Consider the following 19,026-nt stretch of genomic DNA (forward strand, 5'->3'; position numbering starts at 1 on the left):
AAAGAGCAGCCCGGTAGCACACAGCCTTCCCTCTGCTTGCAAACCTTGTTGGGGCTTCAAGGGAAAGCAAAGGCTGTAGGCAGAGCAGTGTGGCTCCCCACCCCCACCCCCCAAAAGCACCCCAGGCGTGCGGGGCAAAGGCGCACAGCATTCCCTCTGCATGCAAACCTTGTCGGGGCTTCAAGGGAAAGCAAAGGCTGCAGGCAGAGCAGTGTAGCTCCTCCCCCCCCCACCCGAAAGAGCACCCCAGGAGCACACAGCCTTCCCGCTGCTTGCAAACGTTGCCGGGGCTTCAGGGGAAAGCGGAGGCTGCTGGCAGAGTACCGTGGCTCCTCCCCCCACTCCTAAAGAGCAGCCCAGGAGCGCAGCGATTTGGCTCCAGGGACCACACATTCACTCCATAAGACGCACAGACTTTCCCCCTTACTTTTTGGGAGGGAAAAAGTGCGTCCTATGGAGCGAAAAATACGGTACTATGGCTTTGTCAGCCCAGTCAGTCCAGGTGTGTCACCTCTCCCCTGCATTTCTCACCTGGGGCATCTTTTCCCTTCCCACATTAGTAGGAGTTAGAAAAAGAAGAAAAAACAGTATCTTACTCCTATTGTTGAAAGGAAAATTAAGCATGGATTGCTCCTTGGGGATTGCTCTGCTCCTCATTATGACCTTTGATAAAGTACTTGCCCTCACCAAAAGCCTCCTCCTGTTTAATTGATTTATAAGAACACACAGAAACTATTTTTAAGAAGGTGTTGCATTTCTCATTAAGGTTTAACCATTAATTTATCCTTTACTTAAAAGTTACTAAATAAAGTTTCTGTCACTAAAATTAGCTGTACAATATGCAATCTGAAACTAGTTTTTTAGTCATCAGTTGTATTTTACAGATTCAGACATGAGATATTTCTTTGGATTACTTTCAAAATAAGTATGACAATGATAGGAAAATGGGTTGATAGTGACTGGAATTTAAATATATTTTAAAAAGACTATTTTAAACCCCTGCAATACTTTGTAGCACATTATCTTTCTCATCTTCCTGTCAGCGCAACAATAGCTCTCATGGCAGCCAAATGATTATACTATTAAACATATAAAGCTTACTTCTTATTGATTCTTTGCAATACTCTTATAACAATTATCATAGGATTTTGCTTTCGGGGGGCAACATGGCAACTCATCTTCAAATACAATATTTCATTTCAGCTTAAACTTGCAGAGGTGGTTTAACATGTGCATGCAAAGTCCTTTTCTTCTAATTAAAGCAGATCAAGAGTAAACAATGTGGTGCCTTCCAGATGTTTATTATTATTTATTTTACAAGATAAAATGAAGATAAAATAAAAGTACAGATATTAAAAAGAATTAAAACCATTTCTACAACCTCTAAAACCAATTAAATAATTCCTACAACACACACATGTACGTATGTATGTATGTATGAGAGACTCAAGGAATGCTCTCTTAAAAACATCTTCAGTAGGTACCTAAGCATCATGACACAGCTAATTTCAGCTGGTAATTAGTTCCCAAGGGATGAGCTGCAACACTAAAAGTCAACAATATTCTGGAAACTACTACTCGCAAAGCTGATTAGGACTGGGGGCCTGATAACTGGAGGCTTCCCAGACTGGTTGGATGGGAGGTTGCTCTGGTTGTGGTAGCACTCCTTCTGAAAGAGTGGGTATGCAGTTTGGGGGTACTTCTGAATCCACATCTGTCACCTGAGGCTCAGGTGGTCTCAGTGGCGCGGAGTACCTTCCATCAGCTTTGGCTGGTGGACCAGCTGCGCCTCTATCTGGACAGGGAAAGCCCACTGGCTGTCATCTATGCTCTGGTAACCTCTAGGTTAGATTACTGCAACACTTTCTACATCTGGCTGGCTCTGAAGACGGTGCAGAATTCAGCAACTAACCCTGGCCCAACTGCACTGGCTGTCAATTATGTTTCTGAGGCTAATTCAAAGTGCTGGTTTTGACCTTTTAAGCTTTAAATGTCTCAGGACCGCAATACCTCAAGGACCATCTCGCCTAATATGAACCAATCCAGACCCTCAGATCATCACTTGAGGCTCTTCTTTCTGTGCCTCCCCCATGAGACATCCAGAGGGTGGCAACATGAGAATGAGCCTTTTCTGCAGTGGCTCCCTGCTTGTGGAATTCTCTCCCCTGGAAAGTTGGTCTGGCACCCTTGTTTCATATCTTTATGTGCCAGGCAAAAACATTCCTCTTCTTCCAGGCTTTTGGCTAATTAAACAATCTGTGGCCTTTTAAACTATGTGGGAGGGTATTGTTTTTGTTTATTACTATGTTATGTTTCTTTGTGTGGTGTATACTTGTATTTTGTTTCTGTGATCCTTGGATGAAGGGCAGTCTAGAAATGTAATAAACAAACAAACAAACAAACAAACAATCTCCAACCATTGGTCTTGCTGGCTGAGACTGATGTCCAACACCCAGAGAACATCATGCAGAAATATTACTCAGGTCATCTGAAGGGGCCCTCCTGCTTGTACCACACATTGTTGAGGTCTGATCTGCAGTTTTATGGAGTAGGGTATTTAACAAAGTAGTAACTGGTATTCTTCCTCCTGAAATTAGACATGTGCTGGTGATCTTCAGTTTCCAGCACATATTATTATTTTTTGCTTACACAACTCTTCCCAGAATAGCTATGTTAAGCCATGTATTATTTTTGTCAAAGTAGAATCTCAATATTATGTTTTATGTTGCTTTATTAGGTCTGCAAACGAGACATAATGGCTGGCAACAGCAACCCCACTGTGTGGGAATCCCTGGCTCACACAAAAGCTCCTACAGACATGGAAATTATTCATTACTTATACTTTTAAAAACATATCACTTCAGAAACTGCAACTACACCATGTGCCCACAACCATAAAATAAAATGTTATTGTTAGCTGGCTCTTGTATACTGCGGGAGCTGACAGAATGTCAAGGTAGCCTTTATAAAATGACAGCATTTAATATATGCAAGAGAAAGTACAAAAGTTGAAGAGGAAGCATAAATGAATATTTTTAAAGTATCTCTTGTGTGGTGTAATCTACGAAACTGAGGAACACCTTTCCAGCTCAAATATATTCTTGATCTACTATTGCAAAGTTTAAGCAGGCAAGAATTGTGAATTAACCATTCATTTTACATGAAGAAAAATGTGCCTAAATGCTAGTCAAAACACAAAAATTGGGTTACATATTTTGTACAGCCCAATTATCAAAGCTCTGTGTCTGCACATGTCACAGGGAAATAAACAGGGCTTGCAGTTGAAGAATTGTTTGACTGAGGCAACCTTATTCAGTTAATTCAGTTAATTTCCCTTTAGGCTAATTAACAGCTATATATGACCTTTAGCTGTGGCAGATTCCAATCTTACCCAATGAACTAAGTTTTAAGAAATATCTATCCAAATAGGATTGATTACTGATTCATGCATTATGAAGAGCACAATTCAATGCCATTTTAAAGACTGGAATAACGCCCCATAATAAGCTGATTAGACTACAAATGAGATCTTACCCACACAGCCATCACCCTATAATAATGCTGATGTTGCCATATCTACACTAATCTAAAATTTAAAACCAAATATATCATTTTAGACTGATACTGAAACCTTGCAAAAACTTATGTTCATATCATTTGAATTAAAAGCATATTAAATGGATTCATTAGAAAATTCTCCTCTTTGCCTTGCATTTTCCCGACAATGTCTACATCCTTAGGCTACAAAACAATTTTTATAATTGGTGCAATAAATCACGAAGCATTGACTTAAAGTTAAGAAAAATTGTTGCCTGGGTGATTAAAATACGAAAACAAAATAAATCCTTTTCTAAATTATAAGATATCCATACACTTCTTGTTTACACAGGTATGAGTACGGAATTGAGCAACGGCATACTTACATATGAAATCATTATTTATTTAGATGGTTTTACACTTGAAACGTGCTATGGAAATTTTTCTTTGATTTTTCCACATCATAACATAGACATTTTAAATAAGCTCTGCCCTGTGATTAGGGGACACAGATTCAGAATAACTCACTACAGTCACAATTCACACCACAATAATAAGAGAAGATGTTTCTGGCCCCTGTTAACTGGCTATATGGGTTTAGAAAAATATAGGTGCATACTACTTATTCCAAACTTATAGGACTCAAGAATGAACACTTTGAGGAAGCTATAGGAAGCTACAGGAAGTATAAGGAGAATGTAAATCCTGCACGCTTAATCAACTATTAAATACAGCTTTCTAGAGTTAACTTTTTCCATACACATGCAACAGGCTAGAAATAAGTTTGAGGGACTAGGTAAACAGGGCTGAAAAGCAACATGTATGGAACAATTCTTCAAACATGTTGTCAGTTTGGGTACCATTTTCTGAAGCAATTCCAATTTATACTGCAAACTTAAACTGGCAACTTTTAATTACTGGATTTGGTTATTAACAGATCCTAAAACTTTACCAATAATTTATAACAGGAAACTGCAACTCACTTTCCCCACATTTATTCTCTTGATCAGCACTTCTAAAGCACAATTCTGCTTACAAAGATAAGATATATAATAATGAAAATAAGAAAAACAACTCATCACTCCAAAATTAGACAAAAAGCCAAAAGAAATAATTTAGATATAAAAGAGATAAATGAATTCCACTGATCACGGATTCTAATGTCATATACTATTCCTTCTTGATGAAACAAATCAGAGCTGGGATAGCTCAGTGCATCATGAGACTCATAATACCAGGGTCATGGGTTTGAGCCACACGTTGGGCAAAAGATTCCTACAATGCAGGGGGACAGACTAGATGACCCTCGTGGTCCCTTCAACTCTACAATTCTATGATTTTATTATTCTATGAAAACTGCTAAACAAACATCTGACAATAGTCTCAGATGTAAATCTCTGTGCCTTAAGATAAAACTATTCACTCATAATAACTACCAGGAGAGACAGAACCATTCATTTTCAACGACACCCATGAATACCTTCGTTGAGTTTTCAGAATTTACTAAGGAACTGATTAAAACATGAATTACATCTTCCCCACCCAATTCTGCATGCACAAGACAATTTTCTACTGTTGCCTCCTCACCATCAGCAGCTCTCGCATGAGCAGAGAGCTTGCAAAAGTATTGCTAAGTAGGGACCTGACAAAATTTGTAAGCTACCAACTAGATCAATTCCATAATCTTCAATATTGCATGTAACGTATAGTGGTTATTTGATACTGGTTATATTGAACAGTAACTGAGAGATACTATGCACACCAATAATCTCTGTTTTACCAATTATTTTTCTGAATGATGGCTTCAGCAGCATGGAGGTCAGGCAAGACTCTACAGCATCCTGGACAGCTCCATGCAGAGCTCAGGCTGAATACTCCATAACTGAGGCATGGGAGGAAAGAGCTGTAGTACAGAACCTAAATACTGTTTTAGACTTAGATAGGAGGTGCAGCACCCAGCTTCACCTTCCATGAGAGGAGCCCTTTCAATTATAGGTGCACAGCCCACTTTATGAGTCGTTGACTCAGATGGCATGGCACAGTCTCCGACAGACACTATGGGTAGGACTCACCTAACAAAATCCCATCAGCAGAAGCCCTGTGCAAGGACTTCCCCTTGAAACTGCCTCGTGGAGGTTGAGAGAACCCTGAAGCACTACACAGGGGAATAAATAGAATAGTTCCATCTGGCAAACTGAATAGCTTGTGCTGATCAAAATATTTAATGTAGTGTGACTTTGAATTCCTCCCTATGGATCCACTACGGCTTCTGAACAGAAGTCAGAGCAGGCCAATGTGACTTCCTTAGGCTGGAGAGGTAGCAGCACAAATGGGCTCCTCTTGCTTCTTGTTTAGTATGTACATCCCTGTTATATGCCAAATCCCTGGCCTCATCCCCCTGAAGATGGGGAGTCCAATCCCAGCATCACAAGAGGGACAACTTGTGCATTCTCATTTGGGGACATCATTTCTCTCCCTTCAAAGTGAAAGAAGAAAACAAGAAATGAAAGACTTCTACCTGGATAGTGGAGTTTTCACACTAATAAGAAACTGCAGAAATGTAGTGAGAATGAATTAAATAATTATACTGCTTTATACATTTTATATACAGTGGTACCTCGGGTTACATATGCTTCAGGTTACATACGCTTCAGGCTACAGACTCCGCTAAGCCAAAAATATTACCTTGAGTTAAGAACTTTGCTTCAGGATGAGAACAGAAATCATGCAGTGGCGGCGCAGCGGCAGCAGGAGGCCCCATTAGCTAAAGTGGTGCTTCAGGTTAAGAACAGTTTCAGGTTAAGAACAGACCTCCAGAATGAATGAAGTTCTTAACCCGAGGTACCACTGTATACATACCCAGTGAAAGCTTGATGTTACCTGTTTTTTTCTATGCTGAATGAGAAAACCACACATTTTTAAGAACTGGTTTAAACTTTTCCCCTAAAACTATGATGCATCCCAGCTGTTCTAATTATGATTGTTTTTTCAGCATTTAACATTTTGCCTCTTTACTGCTGCCTGAAATTATAAGTTTATTTATGTTCACATTTCAGCTGAAGAAACACAACTTTTAATTGTTAACAGATGTAATATCAAAGTATGCTGATTATGTAAATGAAGGCGGGGCGTGTGTTGTCATAATCCTAAAAGCTGTATCACAACTTGTCTATGTGCTACTAATTTACTTGTTTGTTTGTTCCATTTAATCCTTTCTTGATGGCACTCTGTAGCAACACTTGAAAATTATTTTTAGAATAGCTGTTAAATTACAAAGCAACAACCCTTTTTAACCCATACGACCCTAGCTTCCTTATTCTCCTCACAGTGCAGATTTCTTTTATGAACGCACAATTATAAATAAGGATTTAGTGCAGAATGTTACAGATCCCAAAGAGTCAGCTATTGATAAAATTGCACGGTATAACAGATAATGCCTTTTGGTTATAGATTATCCTATTGTTCATCCACTTTAATGTGTGAGAAGACTTGAAAAATGAATGACTTTTGACCTAGAATTTATTGTTTCTTGAAAAAGTTTTAATTTCACATCAATGCATCAGAGGGAAAATAATTGTGCACACCATAGATGTGCTTATTGTGTTTTGTGCTATTTTAAAATGCAGTTACACAGATTAAAATAATAATAGGGCACTCTAATTCACATAATGGCACATATCACCTGTCTTTTTGTCAATGACACATTTAAAAGCATCTTTTTATTAGAAACACAAATCAATACACTCAAGGGATTGCAATAACTACCCTAGGCAATTTGTATTATCATTTCCTTCTTTATGTTCTGACTCTTAAGTAACTTATTATTATGAATGGCATGAAAATGGCAACCTGTCACAATTGATTTTTTAAGACCAAGGGTTTTGTTCCCCTTCCTTCCTTCTTTTGATATAACCATCTTCCTACGAAATAAAGGTTCAATTTATAAAAGGCAATCTCAAGTTTCAGCTCATGATAGCTGAAATGTCTTTTTAATGGTCCTTAGAAAGATTATTACCTGGGATTAGCAGCTATCTGCATAGTTTTGACTGTAATTTCCCTCCTCCAACCAGGCAGGATACAAAATTAATTAATTAATTATGAAAGAATGAATGAATTAATGAATCTGAAAAGCAGATCTTAACACGACAGGCAGGTTGATGCAGGATAAGGTGGTATTTTTGGTACCTGGCTCCAAGACATTTAGGACTTTAAGACAGGGATGGATGACATATTTTGGCCTGAGAGGTGTATTCATCCTTGGCCAATCCTCTGGGACTGCATGCCAGCAGTGGGTGTGGCCATCCTACAAATCCACATGTGCAAACCAAAACAGCCCCACCCACCCCCTTCAGCAGATGCGCTAAACAAGGTTACTGATCTGATAATCGAGTAAGGGGCAATTTGTACCTCCTAGCCCAGCACTGCACCCACTTTAACTTTTTATCCTTTTTTTATTACCACCAAAATTAGTAGGGTCTTGGACATCAGAAAAATTAATGGTATTAAAGAGCTAAGAGGTCTAGGAGGAAACAACAGTTTGCACTCACTTACCGGTAGGTCTACCAGAGAGAGGCAAGTCAATTTCAGTGCTAAACACAAGCAATAAGCCAGACTGAAATAGGATTAAATTCTAGTCGTGGGCTTAGCACTGATAATTTATTATCTCCCAAAGGCCTAGAACTGACAAAATACCACTATCTAGAATACCAAAACCTGTGTAATCATCGATGAGATGAATTCAGAAAGAAATATTCTCAATTGAAAACAAAAAAATGGGCGGGAGGGAGCTAATGAGAAAACTGAGAAAACTCACTCTATGAGCAGGTGTATTTCACGGATGCTTGAAATGTTTCCCCAAAACAACAATTTTCAAACACAAAAGCCAACCTCAAAAAAATTAAGCACCACACTAATCACAACTGAACAGCATCTTATAACCTCAGCAATGCTTCTTCTCCACTGTTTGGGCCTTACACCTCTCCTCACTACTTCTAATGGGTCCACATCTCAACTGAGACCTGCAAGGCTTGTTTATTTTACGCTAGTAAGTCATTGACTCGTGATGTCCTATGTCGCCCTTAAGAGACCACTCCAACTTGAGAAACACTTCAATAAAGGCCATAACTGAATACCATTTGGATGAAATCCAGTGTTAGTCACACTCAATGCCAGACCCACTGAAGACAATGAAATTAAGAGCATTAATTTCAGTGAGTCTACACTGAGTAAGTCTTAGCTGGAGATCACCCTCTATCTGAATTTTCACCACACACATAATGATATACATTCCCCAGGTTTTAAGCATGCCACCTTTATGCACTGCCCAAAATAATTATGAGTAACAAGAAATAATTTAAAAACTGACCAATGAAACACCAAAATTATAAAATGGAAGCATGTTCCATTGCTGGAAAAGCTAATCTAGTACAGTACTGTAAAGCACAGATGGGAAACTATTTTCAATAGAAATAAATACAATAAGCAAAATTTAGGGCAAGTAATCAGTTGTACTGGCTGAATTGGTGGAGAATCATAATATATGAATTTAATCCTCTCTTTAGCATGAAAAACAAATACATAGGAAAGGTAAAGGTGTTCAGAATTTTAAGGGCATTTAGTCCAGCACTCTTTCTAATCAAACCAGCCTACCTTATTCTTTGGATTGGAGGTGTTCATTACACTCCGAGTCTCTTTTCCGGTATAAATAACAACACCAATTACTGTTCCTGCAATAAATAAAACAAAGAAAACTGTTTATAGGAAAACTTTATCATTTGGGAAATAAAATATTAAAAAATTGTAGTTTAATTATTCATGCAGCTATCATAAAAATACAAACTTTCCTCTTAGTATTGTTAATGTAAAAAACTACTACAATAAAATATTGTGGGCTCATTCACATATTTTATCTGCCTATGTAAACTCTCTCCCCACCCCTGTCTGGTCATTTGAGAACCCTTGTATATCTAACGTAATGGCTATTTGAGGGTAGTTAATAGTATGGAGTAACTTCAGGTAAGAATTTTTGAACTCTCCACTAGGCTATACAGTGCCCACCCCACTTACACGTGCATCACATTCCAGGTCACCACACACATAATTTCATATGTGAAATAGCATAAAGTCCAAATGCCTATTTTCTCCTGCTTTCCAGTTGTCTCTCCCACTCTCTCTCCACATCAATAAAGCATGCATTGTTTACCTGAGGCAACAACTGTGCTTGCCCATAATGTATTTTCTATGCTTAGGCTTTCATGAACTGTTGGGTCACTGTCTTCCTGTTAAAAACAAAAAAACAAAGCCAACTTGTAAAACTATTTTTCAAAAATACTGTATAATCATACATATATGCATGTATGGGGAAATATTGCCTCTAACAATATTGTATACGCACACATTCATAATGGACTAGCATTTAAAGATCATTAGGATTTTTATATGGTAATAAATGTCAGATAAAATTGTGAGAAAATTATAATAAATATTTTTTTCAAAATATACAAAATTGTTTAGAATTAAATATTGCATCTAGAATTTAATTGATTTAAGTGATTAACTTAAAAGAATTTGGTCTCACTGATGTGAATCAAGTGAATTTCATTGGGATGGACTGAGCAATCCAAACCACCACATCTGTTGGCAGGGAGGGGTTTGAATGAATCATGATATACCCCCCTTATTAAAAAGGGGCCCATGGTGGCAGAAAACCCCACCATTTGCATGGAGGGCAGAGAGCAATGGGAATAATGCTCAACAAAAAGCTCCTCCTTCAGTCTTCTCTCATCTCCACCCATAGATTACCTGTCCCAGTACCTGCAACTCCGCTCAGCAAATACACTAAACCAATACATGTATGCCTTGCGAAAAACTCAAAATAGAGTCTGGAGCAACAGCGCCTGTGCACACTTGGGCCAAAGTCCCAGAATGACACAGAGGTAATGGGACATTAGTCAGCAATTTAGGGTAAAGTAGGGGACGCAGGTGGCACTGTGGGTTAAAGCCTCAGCGCCTAGGGCTTGCCGATCGAAAGGTCGGCGGTTCGAATCCCTGCGGCGGGGTGCGCTCCCGCTGCTCGGTCCCAGCGCCTGCCAACCTAGCAGTTCGAAAGCACCTCCGGGTGCAAGTAGATAAATAGGGACCGCTTACCGGCGGGAAGGTAAACGGCGTTTCCGTGTGCGGCTCTGGCTCGCCAGATGCAGCTTTGTCACGCTGGCCACGTGACCCGGAAGTGTCTCCGGACAGCGCTGGCCCCTGGCCTCTTAAGTGAGATGGGCGCACAACCCCAGAGTCTGTCAAGACTGGCCCGTACGGGCAGGGGTACCTTTTTTTTTTTATTATATAATTTTTATTAATAACATCAACAAACAAAATAAAACAAAACCAAATACATTAATTCACATCATTTTCATAACTTATTTCTCTTTTGGACTTCCCTCAGTTGTCCCGTAAATCATCCATAGTCATAATTTTAATTACACATTTCTCAAATTCATATTGACATTATTTATCTCTTTTTTCCCCTAATCCCTTTAGACAATATTTCTTACTTTTTTTACAGAGCTTCTTTAAATCCCTTAAGCGTCATCTGTCCTTCACTTAAATGTTCCAGATATTCCACAAATTTCCCCCAGTCCTCGATGAACTTTTGGTCTCTTAAGTATCTGATCTTCCCTGTCAATTTATCTAACTCTGCGTAATCTAGCAATTTCATTCTCCACTCTTCCACGGTCGGTATTTCTTGCTGTTTCCATTTCTGGGCCAGTAACACTCTTGCAGCTGTGATTGCATATCGGTAGAATTTACAGTCTTTCCTTTTTATCTCCTTTCCTACTATCCCTAACAGAAAGACTTCTGGCTTCTTTACAAATGTGTATTTTAAGATCTTCTTTAACTCATTGTATATTTTTTCCCAGAAGTCTTTAACTTTCTTACATTCCCACCACATGTGGTAGAAAGTACCCTCCTTATCCCTACACTTCCAACACCTGTTACATGTCTTATACATTTTCGCCAGTTTTACCGGTGTCATATACCATCTATAGAACATCTTCATCGTATTCTCTTTCAACGTCACACATGCAGTGAATTTCAGACCCTCCTTCCATAATTTCTCCCAATCCTCAAATTGTATATTATGACCCACATCCCTGGCCCAGCTAATCATCACCGACTTGACTTCTTCATCTTCCAAATTCCAATCTAACAACAGCCTATACATTTTAGATAAATTTTTACCGTCATTATCTATAACCTCACTTTGAAATTTCGATTCCTTATCCGTAAAACCTCGTTCTTTGCCATCTTTCTTGAACATCTCATTTACTTGGAAGTAGTGCATCCAATCATGTACATGTTTTTTCACCTGCTCATACGGTTTTATTTTCCACTTTCCTCCTTCTTTAAATAACAGTTGACCGTACGTTATCCAATTACTTCTCATATTAATTCTCTTTACACTCATGGCTTCTAGAGGTGATAACCAACGTGGTGTTCTAGGTTCTAGTAAGTTTTTATACCTGTCCCATACTTCAATTAAAGGACCCCGGAAGATGTGGTTCTCAAAGCCTTTATGGATTCTCTTTTTCTCCTGCCATAAATAGGCGTGCCATCCAAATCTATTGTCGAACCCCTCTAGATCCAACAATTCGTTATTCTCTAATTTAATCCACTCTTTCACCCAGCAAAGACATGATGCCTCATAATATAGTTTCAAATCGGGCAGGGGTACCTTTACCTTTTACCTTTAAAGGTAAAGGACCCCTAGACAGTTAAGTCCAGTCAAAGGCGACTATGGGGTGCGGCGCTCATCTCGCTTCAGGCCGAGGGAGCCAGCGTTTGTCCACAGACAGCTTCCCGGGTCGTGTGACCTGCATGACCAATCCGCTTCTGGCTCATGGAGAACTGTGACGAGTGCCAGAGCGCACAGAAACTGTGTTTACCTTCCCACCACAGCACCTATTTATCTACTTGCACTGGCATGCTTTCGAACTACCAGGCTGGCAAAAGCTGGGACAGAGTAACGGGAGCTTCATCCTGTTGTACGGATTCAAACTGCTGACCTTCGATTCAGCAAAAGGGTCAGTGGTTTAGGCCACAGTGCCACCCGCGCCCCTTGAGGATTAGGAGTGCTTTTGGAGCCATCTTTGTCAATGGAGGACTTCTGCAGTAAAGGGTGCCTATCAACAGCTTTGGATGGTATGTCAGCTTCCTGCCCTGGGGTCCTTTGGTAGGAAGGGCAGGATATAAATTCAGTAATTGTTCCCTTTCCTGGACAGAAATAGCTTGGCCACTGTGAACTCATGTTTAGACCCAAATTTGGAAAATGCTGTGATGAGTGGTGATGACTGGTTTTTTTCACTGGATCCATATCACATCACTGCTAAGATATCTTCTTGTTGTTTAGTCGTTTAGTCGTGTCCGACTCTTCGTGACCCCATGGACCAAAGCACGCCAGGCACCCCTGTCTTCCACAGCCTCCCGCAGTTTGGTCAGGCTCCCGCAGTTTGGTCAGGCTCATGTTTGTAGCTTCGAGAACACCATCCAGCCATCTTGTCCTCTGTCGTCCCCTTCTCCTTGTGCCCTCCATCTTTCCCAACATCAGGGTCTTTTCCAGAGAGTCTTCTCTTCGCATGAGGTGGCCAAAGTATTGGAGCCTCAGCTTCACGATCTGCCCTTCCAGTGAGCACTCAGGGCTGATTTCCTTAAGAATGGATAGGTTTGATCTTCTTGCAGTCCAAAGGACTCTCAAGAGCCTCCTCCAGCACCATAATTCAAAAGCATCAATTCTTCGGCAGTCAGCCTTCTTTATGGTCCAGCTCTCACTTCCATACATCACTACTGGGAAAACCATGGCTTTGACTATACGGACCTTTGTTGGCAAGGTGATGTCTCTGCTTTTTAGGGTGCTGTCTAGGTTTGCCATCGCCTTTCTCCCAAGGAGCAGGCGTCTTTTAATTTCGTGACTGCTGTCATCATCTGCAGTGATCATGGAGCCCAAGAAAGTAAAATCTCTCACTGCCTCCATTTCTTCCCCTTCTATTTGCCAGGAGGTGATGGGACCAGTGGCCATGATCTTCGTTTTTTTTGATGTTGAGTTTCAGACCATATTTTGCGCTCTCCTCTTTCACCCTCTTTAAAAGGTTATTTAATTCCTCCTCACTTTCTGCCATCAAGGTTGTGTCATCTGCATATCTGAGGTTGTTGATATTTCTTCCGGCAATCTTAATTCCAGCTTGGGATTCATCCAGCCCAGCCTTTCGCATGATGAATTCTGCATATAAGTTAAATAAGCAGGGAGACAATATGCAGCCTTGCCGTACTCCTTTCCCAATTTTGAACCAATCAGTTGTTCCATATCCAGTTCTAACTGTAGCTTCTTGTCCCACATAGAGATTTCTCAGGAGACAGATGAGGTGATCAGGCACTCCCATTTCTTTAAGAACTTGCCATAGTTTGCTGTGGTCGACACAGTCAAAGGCTTTTGCATAGTCAATGAAGCAGAAGTAGATGTCTTTCTGGAACTCTCTAGCTTTCTCCATAATCCAGCGCATGTTTGCAATTTGGTCTCTGGTTCCTCTGCCCCTTCGAAATCCAGCTTGCACTTCTGGGAGTTCTCGGTCCACATACTGCTTAAGCCTGCCTTGTAGAATTTTAAGCATAACCCTGCTAGCGTGTGAAATGAGTGCAATTGTGCGGTAGTTGGAGCATTCTTTGGCACTGCCCTTCTTTGGGATAGGGATGTGATCTTCTCCAATCCTCTGGCCACTGCTGAGTTTTCCAAATTTGCTGGCACATTGAGTGTAGCACCTTGACAGCATCATCGTTTAAAATTTTAAATAGTTCAGCTGGAATATCATCACTTCCACTGGCTTTGTTATTAGCAGTGCTTTCTAAGGCCCATTTGACTTCACTCTCCAGGATGTCTGGCTCAAGGTCAGGAACCACACTACCTGGGGTGTACGAGACATCCATTTTGCTATAAGAAGCTGATGATCTGAGCCACAGTCCCCTCCAGGTCTTGTTTTTCCTGACTGTATAGAGTTTCTCCATCTTGCCGGTTCCTGCTCCAGGTGGATCACGTTTGGTCAAAACTCTCCACTATGACCTGTCCATCTTGGGTGGCCCTGCACGGCATAGCTCATAGCTTCTCTGAGTTATTCAAGCCCCCTCGCCACGGCTAGGCAGTGATCCATGAAGGGGAAGATATCTTAGCAGTGCCTATTAGGCACCTTAGCAGACTTCCTATTAGTCACCAAGCCAATTTTAAGATCTTTTTGCTTACATACAAAGTTCTAAACAACTCTGGACTTGCAAATGCCACTCTGTATTGATTTCTAGGTGGTACATTGCATAATCCTCATCTCTATGGTTGATAAATGCCTTCTGAGAAGTGTGGAATAGCACCTTAACTGGTCATTCTCTTTCTTGAAAACACTTAGTAAAATACAGTTCAAGAATTTCAAAGCTAACTTGCATTAAGTATCATTTTCTTTTAATATATTACATACTTGGGACAAAGTGATATAGTAATAATTATTGCTTACCCGTGTAAAGGTACCTTCAAAGCTGTGAATATCCATTTGTGGCTTCTGAGCATAAACATATGCATTGATTGAAAAAAGATCCTAGAACAGATAATTTTGAAATATCCATGTATCAAAATGCCACTAATAGCTTCAGCAATAAGGCTAATTGGTTAATTGGGACTTGGGTATTATTACGGATGTTGGAGAGCTGTTGGTTTTTTTGTATATTTATTTTAGATTTTGTTGTGATTTATGTGTAAATTATTCAGTATGTCTTTGTATTTTTTGATGTTTAATGTAGTTTATGACTACATTTGTTATGTTGTAGCTATGTATTTTTTCCATGCCGTAAGCCACCTTAAGCATGGTTTGAACTGTGGAAAGGCGGCATACAAATAAAATTATGTATGTAATTGGTTATATCTAATGGTGTTTCTCAGGAGATGGAAGGGCTTTTGAAGAGGCATATGTCAGTGGAAAGGGGAGACTACAACAAAGGGTCCCTCAAGCCTTCAGAGGAGATTCCAGCACTGCTGACAGAGAATCCCACTTCTGCTAATGGATGTATTCACTGGCTTAAAGAGAATCATATCAGTTGGACAGAGACAATTCAATATTCTTCCCCATAGGTATCTTATAGGGATCAGTACTGCGCTGTTGCGCTCTTCCCTCTCCATCTCACTGTACATGCGCAGAAGCAGCATACCACAACATTACAATTTATAGCACAAAATTTCCCTCTCTGTGTACTAGACATTACTTGAGATTATGCACAGGGAAATGATTATTTGTTGGGCATTTATGTTTTCTTGGGCTAAAACCAATACTTAATTAATTGCTCACAGATAAAGGTATATTAAAAAGTGTTTAACAGCACATGCCTAGACCTTAATCCCTATAAAACTTTTAAACATTTTTCTTTTCACAGATGGAGATCAAAAGGTAAATGACAATCTGGAGATACTAACTGATGAATATACATAGTCTAGCTTGCTTCTGCTTTCTAAACTCAAGTACAAGAAATATAATGCCACTAGAGATACAATATGCATATTTTTCCTCTTCAAGATACTTGGAAGTCACTGTTTTATAGAGGAAAGCAGCAATTTATGCAGGCATATGTTTTGAATAGCTGTACAATATAGAGTAAAATAATAATACATACTTGTACCCATATACAAAATGTTTACAAAATGAGACTCAGATTCCACTGGCTCACAGTAGTTTCTCACTTCATGGTTTCCCTTGGTGCATATGTTGTCTATGGAATTTTCCCTGTCCATATGGTGATCTTATCCACCTTTGTAATTTCTGTGGTTATTCAGTTATATATCCTCAGTGTCATCTAGGCATCTTGAACATTTCCACACTGGGGTGTGTATCTCAGGAACAGTAGTTCTTATATTATGAACTTTGATGTTATAATTATTTGTGGGAGATACTGTTGTGAATTTGTATATCAGCATAGACAGCATTACTGTCTATTATTGCCAAATATCCCCCCCTTTTTTAAAAAAAACCCAGAAACCAATCTACTCAGATTAATGTATTCAAGTAACATCACATACAATGGCACCCACTGGAATCACAACTACAACTCTGGCATGTTTTCCTGTAACACTTTGTTTCACGGGGAGCAATGGGCAAGGAGTATATGTATGGGGGAATTTTGTATTCACTTTGTTGAAAAACCAATAAATTTATGTTTAAAAGGATGTATTCAAATTTCTCCTCATTGCATAAGCAAACAATATGGAGAATGTTTCACTTTCCAAGTGGCTGTATGTCCACCACAGTAAATGGCCACTGACTGCATCCTTTGGTCCAGGCAAGTAGTAATTTTAACATAGGAACCAGTTTCAATGCATAGAAGTCCCCACTGCACATGATTAATCTTCATAATAAAAAAGAGTGCTGATCCAAAGAGCAACAATTGAAATGTAAGGTGCATAGCCTTATGTTGTGTTTGTGAGCATGCAAACACTCCTTTCGTAGTTGGGGGGCCTCAAGTGCAGGCAGTTCCTGCCTCCCCATCATCCTTTTAACTGTGTGAGTTGAAAAAGCATAGCTATGCTCAGGGATGTTTGGATCAGGTGTACATGTGGATATTTGAAAAGTATCAGCAGTAAAAACTAAGCACAGGTAAGCACACGTATTTTCTATCAGGCATAACTGTTAGATTAAAGGTGATTATGACTATTAAATATAGTTCTCTATATACATTTTTAAAGAAAAGCAAGCAAAAGTTCCTAACATAATCAACAAGTAAATTTATCAGGATGTTTCCATTTAGTTTTAAAAGAATGCAACTCTAACCATAGCTTCTTCTTCACATTCTGCTGAATTATTTATGCTTGCTCATATATTTTATTCATATTTTAAGAGAGCAAATCAGATTTCAACATCTTCCATTACAAATCATCTGTTTTTATGCTAAATCATCAACCATTTATTGTAAGCTTTCACACAAACTTCCATTCAGTGCATTTTTGTTCTTCTAAGTTAGTTTTCATCAGCCTCTTGAGAAATAATTCATATGAAACTAATACACATGTGGTGTCCTATATCTTCATCATTCAGTTCTTCTCAATCTGTTATCACCTACAATTTAGATAATCCAGGCTATTATGTGCTTTATTGTGCACAGAAAAATAAGAGTCTCAGTACAGCAGAAAACTAATACCACACACATACTTGTAATACAATAAAAACTATTAATGAAGTGAGCCAAGCACGAAAGTTTTTTTTTTACTTTACATACTCTCCATGCTTTGCAGAAATGGTTAAGCTGTGAACAAACTAGATCACTTTAACATTTGCCGTTTTCCTTGAAATAGCATAGCCATCACATCTAAACTGTCTCAAAAGAAAGGAAAGAGATAGTTATATATCATGAAAAAATGATATGCCCAAAGTCTCCATGACAAACTTCAAAATTAGTACAGACTGTATTTTAAATAATCCAATGAGAGAGTAATTGTTTATTGTTGATTCTATACCTCTGCCACCATGCAATTTATTTTTAAACTAAAACTAAAACAATAATGTTTCTAAACTTATTGATTCTCATACACTGTCACATGTTTTTAGACAAGAGAAAATTAAGACCATTTGAATTTCCAAATGTAAGTTAAAAGTAAGGGGACTTACAACACATTGTATCATGGAAATATAAGATTTAAACAATTATTAGAGAGAGGTTGTTTAGCTGAACATCTCTGTCTAACTTACAGGGAAGCATTTTGTAAGGATGCATCTAATTGTTTGCATAAGTCATGAAAGAACTAAATGATGGCACAATAATGACAATGTTTTCCTCTACAGTTCACAATAATAATTTAGAAATCACTCTAGAGTTATCAATAATGTAGAAAAACCTCCTCTATTAGGTCAAGGGCAACATTTGTTCACCTTACTTAAAGATCATTAAAATACATCCTTAATCATAACATGCAGTTCATTACAAATAAAATTGCCTCTGGTTCAATAAAACTAATTAAATGTAAATGGTATTGTTTACTGCTGTATGGATCTTTTGATATAAATCAGCAAGTCACCATTTATTGAAAATTACAGTGACCTCATTGCTGCTAATAAATTTCCGTGATCATTTAAGCCAGAGAAGAATATCCCAGAATATGCACAGTGCAGAAAGACACTATCCCACATATGACTATGAAACCAAGAAACCTAACCTGGGTGTTACAGTTCTTACAGCTCAGCCATCATTAAATGACTTGTTGAAATTTTAATTCTCTGATCACATTAAGTGGTTTTGGAAGACAACAAAATCTGTACTGATCATCTTTGGTGGTGTCATCTGTTCTTTAAGAAAGCTCTAAAGGTTTACCGGTTTATTTATTCTGGGTGTCACTGTGGATAAGGTTACAGTCCTACATTGATGATGGAACTGACAGCCCATGACAACACAAGATACAATCCTTTACATCGGATAACTACAGAA

The 19,026-nt window shown here is 39.0% G+C and overlaps 1 protein-coding gene across 6 annotated transcripts in view; it reads right to left on the reverse strand.

Moving 5' to 3' along the window:
- ATP9B (ATPase phospholipid transporting 9B (putative)) overlaps positions 1–19,026 on the reverse strand; it is a 122,103-nt gene that overhangs the window by 53,802 nt on the left and 49,275 nt on the right. For all 6 annotated transcript variants that reach the window (XM_079983748.1, XM_079983747.1, XM_079983751.1 and 3 more), the window contains 3 exons: positions 15,081–15,161; positions 9,740–9,815; positions 9,187–9,263 (listed from right to left, as the gene is read on the reverse strand). In XM_079983748.1, coding sequence (XP_079839874.1) covers positions 9,187–9,263; positions 9,740–9,815; positions 15,081–15,161 — 234 coding nt within the window. The remainder of the gene's footprint in view (positions 1–9,186; positions 9,264–9,739; positions 9,816–15,080; positions 15,162–19,026) is intronic.

Source organism: Podarcis cretensis (genome assembly GCF_951804945.1).
Source record: "Podarcis cretensis genome assembly, chromosome: 7".
Classification (NCBI taxonomy): Eukaryota; Metazoa; Chordata; class Lepidosauria; order Squamata; family Lacertidae; genus Podarcis; species Podarcis cretensis.